The sequence below is a fragment of the Aptenodytes forsteri genome, unplaced genomic scaffold (genome assembly GCF_000699145.1).
Source record: "Aptenodytes forsteri isolate BGI_AS27 unplaced genomic scaffold, ASM69914v1 Scaffold290, whole genome shotgun sequence".
NCBI classification, from domain to species: domain Eukaryota; kingdom Metazoa; phylum Chordata; class Aves; order Sphenisciformes; family Spheniscidae; genus Aptenodytes; species Aptenodytes forsteri.
In genome coordinates, this window is record NW_008795244.1 from 812,735 (window position 1) to 816,472 (window position 3,738).

The window sequence follows — 3,738 nt, forward strand, 5'->3', positions numbered from 1 at the left end:
GGCAGCTTTCCAGCCACTCTTCCCCAAGCCTGTAGCGCTGCATGGGGTTGTTGTGGCCGAAGTGCAGGACCCGGCACTTGGCCTTGTTGAACCTCATACAATTGGTCTGGACCCATCGATCCAGCCTGTCCAGGTCCCTCTGCAGAGCCTTCCTACCCTCGAGCAGATCAACACTCCCGCCCAACTTGGTGTCATCTGCAAACTTACTGAGGGTGCACTCGATCCCCTCATCCAGATCATTGATAAAGATACTGGACAAGACCGGCCCCAAAACTGAGCCCTGGGGAACACCGCTCGTGACCGGCCGCCAACTGGATTTAACTCCATTCACCACAAATTTCCAGGGTCCTGATCCTCAAGTGGGCTTAAACCTCGGCAGCAGGTCTCCGTCTGCGCGGAAGGGGGAAGAGTTGGATGTCAAAAGGAGGATGCTCTAACCTTTGCACTAGCAAACAGCTTAGAAATGTGTTAAATGCTTAAAGATAGAGACTTCATCCTTAGTGGTTGCATAGACTCCTTTAACAAAGCTTGACGGTTCGTGTGGGGACGTACCAACATGAGGCAGCAGTGAAGCTCATATCTGTGACAAGGTTTGCTTCCAAAGCACCAGCACAACCCACAGCTGACACCTACGGTAACGTCCTCCAGCTTGACCCCACAGGTTGAACCTTGTTCTTCATCTTCCTTACTGAGATTGAGCCCGTCCATCGTCAGTAAGGCATTACTGTAATCATATTAATTTTTTTTAATTTATACAAGTTCAGTGTGCCAGTGACACCTGCCTCCCAAAACTGCTGAATTCCCAGGCTGCAGAATAATGTACTCCATCACTTTTCTTCCACAATCCCATATATTCGAGAGATACTTTGCAGCGTTTGCAGCGCGCTCCAGCTGAGTGGGCTTATACTGCAAACACACTCTACTTAGGGAACTGAAATACTTGAACTCCAGGAGCTCTGCTAGGAGACGCATATGCTTCAAATGCACAAAATCAGGCAGTACCTTTTCTGGGATTTTTTTGCCCTTTGGAGAGGAAGAAATTGAATTTGGCCTTGGGTTTGCATTGGTCCTTGCAAAGCAAGTACCAAACAGAAGTGGAACAGGGCTTGCTCCACCAGGCTTGGATAAGCTCCATCCTTTGACCGCTGCTGTTTCATTCATTAAAGGCTGTGAATTCCAAAAGGTTTTCACTCATTTTCATCTGAACCAGTCTCAGCTGATGGGTTACTAACTCTGTTGCAGAAATCACTGGTGGAAATCAGGTGGCCCATGTTGTTTAGGATACTATTATATGTATTTTTTATATATAGGATATATTATGCTGGATATCTTTAATTGTCTTGGCCAGTTGAAGCTCTGTGATTGTAGATGAGGATGCTAGCTGCTATTCTTATTAATGCTGATCCTCTGCTTAAATGCATTCAGCCCTCTGCTGCCCTGAGCAGACGTTTGGCTTGAGCCAGGTGATGGCCCCACTCTGCAGAGGAAGTGGCTTCTCGTCCCTGCCCTGCTGAGACAGCCGGCTCTCGGGGACAGAGAGGCAAACATGGGGAGCAGCAGGATTTTTCCTAAAGCGGTCAGCCAACTGAAGGGTACGGAGGAGTTTTCAGACATGCAAATGAGGGGTTTCATAAAGCACCTGCATCCTTGTACTTCTAAAGATGCACTTGCGAGTCTGCCCTTCCCAAATTTCCCAGTATTGGCAATTTGCTGTCTTGGGAAAATCCTGCTGCCAGTGTGAGCTGTGCTTGCACGGGTGACTCTGCAAAAGGGGGCTTTTGTGTTGCCAGCCACTTTGGGGGCATTTCCCTTCCTTCAAACACAACATGGACCCACAACCACATCATCAGCAATGCTCACGGCCATTGAAAGACAGCAAAATCACAGGGAGCAGGGCTGGAAAGGACGATTAGCCAATCCTGAGGGAAGATCAGCCATATTGCTTCCATTCCTGACAGAAGTTTGCGGAAACTGCTCTTGCATTTCCAGGAAAAGGCAACCTACCTCGGTGCTCCTCAGCCTTGCTGCTAGAGCAGTTGTCCTCTTTCGTGACCTGTGCTTTAACTGCTGCGGTCCAAGATGACAACTCTCATCCTGCTTACAGTGAAAGGGGACCTTCCTTGTCCATGCAGCAGCGCTCGCTTGCCGCCCTGGCACGCCTCCCCACTGCATGCTCTGCCCAGGATGCTCCGGCGGGGCACATTTTCCCAAGGGCAAGCGTGCACGCCATGCGCGTCCCAGCAGAGCCCCTTTTTCTTGCTGGGTGGCCCCGACCCCAGCAGATCACTCCAGCTGAGGTCTGACTGCAGGGCATGGTGATTCCTTCCCTCTCCAGCCGGCCACGATGCTCACACCTGGCCGGGGGTGATTGCCCCTGTTCCTGTGCAGGGAGGTGACCGCAGGGAGATGCGGTGGGTGGCTTGTCCTGACTGCAGAGCTGTGGTTCTGGTCCAGGCTACAGGTTCAGTCCAACACCCAGCCCAGGGGTGGGATTGCCCTTGGTCTGGACCTTACTCATTTTCTGCAGCAGCAATGGCACCACGTATTTGTTAAGGAGAAGAGATCCCAAGGCAATTGCTGAATTTGGCTGGGAAGAATGCTTGCTGCTTATTTTAGCAAAAATACACTTCTTGCCATGGCAGGCTTTTCAGCTGCAGATCTTCCCTCATCGCACAGCCCGTCACACAAACAGATATTATCAGAAAATTCAGTCTCACAAAGTTCAGACACTTTGGGAAATAATCTGTAGGTGCTCATGAAAAATTATGTACAATTCCTCAGGAAGACTAAATTCTTGTTTCAGGTGCTGAGGGGAGTGATGTGCGTGGAAGATGTTTTGTAATTGGTGTTATGTGTTCATCAACATCTCATTTAATTGGATCTCTGAGAAATAGGAGATTGTGTAGAGTCCAGCCAGAGCTGGAGTTACTAATTACTTTAGGGGGCTTTATTTTTCTCATTATACCATTACTTATTTTTCTAAATAATTTTAACAAAATAAAAATAAGCCATAGCTTCTATGTCACCTGCTGTCCTCTAAATGAAGTTATGGACATTTTTTTCCTCTCTCTGTTTAAGTCCCTGCAGAGGACCAGCTCCTGGGCAGCACCTACAGCGAGATCTCCCATGGTAAGAAGATAGTAGCTCAGACTTGGTAAGCCAGACTTTCTCCTTGACCAGAAGTGGAAGTTTTAGACCAAGCAGAGCCTGCAGCATCTGGTGATGGGGAAGCGAAAACTCCCTTACACTTTGGAGAGGTCAGGGCCAGAACAGCAACTTTTCACTTGATGGGGACATGGGCTGCATGGCAGGAAAGGCTGCAGTGCTCTCACGGCTCGATAGCACCCGCATAATGCATACCTTAAGTTTTGCTTTCTTATGAGACTTACAATATAATGTACATTACAACCAGTAGGAGATAAGAAAACAAGGAAAATATAAGATAATGTTAACATATAGCATAACAACGATAGACTGTTTCGACCTTGCAGTTTGAGCCGAAGACTCGTTTAAACATTTCCCATCCGTTTTTCTAACTTTTGTTATGCTTCTGGTTTGCACATCTTCTGGTATAGGTTACGTTATGATCTGTTGCAGTACTTAAGCCAAATGCAAAAGCAATGTAAGCTGAAGAATTCACTTCAGCATTTCTGGAAGGTAAGGCTGCATAGGAAATGGTTAAACACAGTGACCACACTTCTTCGAATTACTTGGCTGAACCCTACCCCCACCCCGCCT

At 48.0% G+C, this 3,738-nt stretch overlaps 1 protein-coding gene across 1 annotated transcript in view; it reads left to right on the forward strand.

The window, feature by feature from the left end:
• Positions 1-3,738, forward strand: part of IL23R (interleukin 23 receptor) — a 17,447-nt gene that overhangs the window by 10,926 nt on the left and 2,783 nt on the right. The window contains exon 12 of the mRNA XM_019471910.1: positions 3,079-3,129. Within this exon, the coding sequence (XP_019327455.1) occupies positions 3,079-3,129 (51 nt within the window). The remainder of the gene's footprint in view (positions 1-3,078; positions 3,130-3,738) is intronic.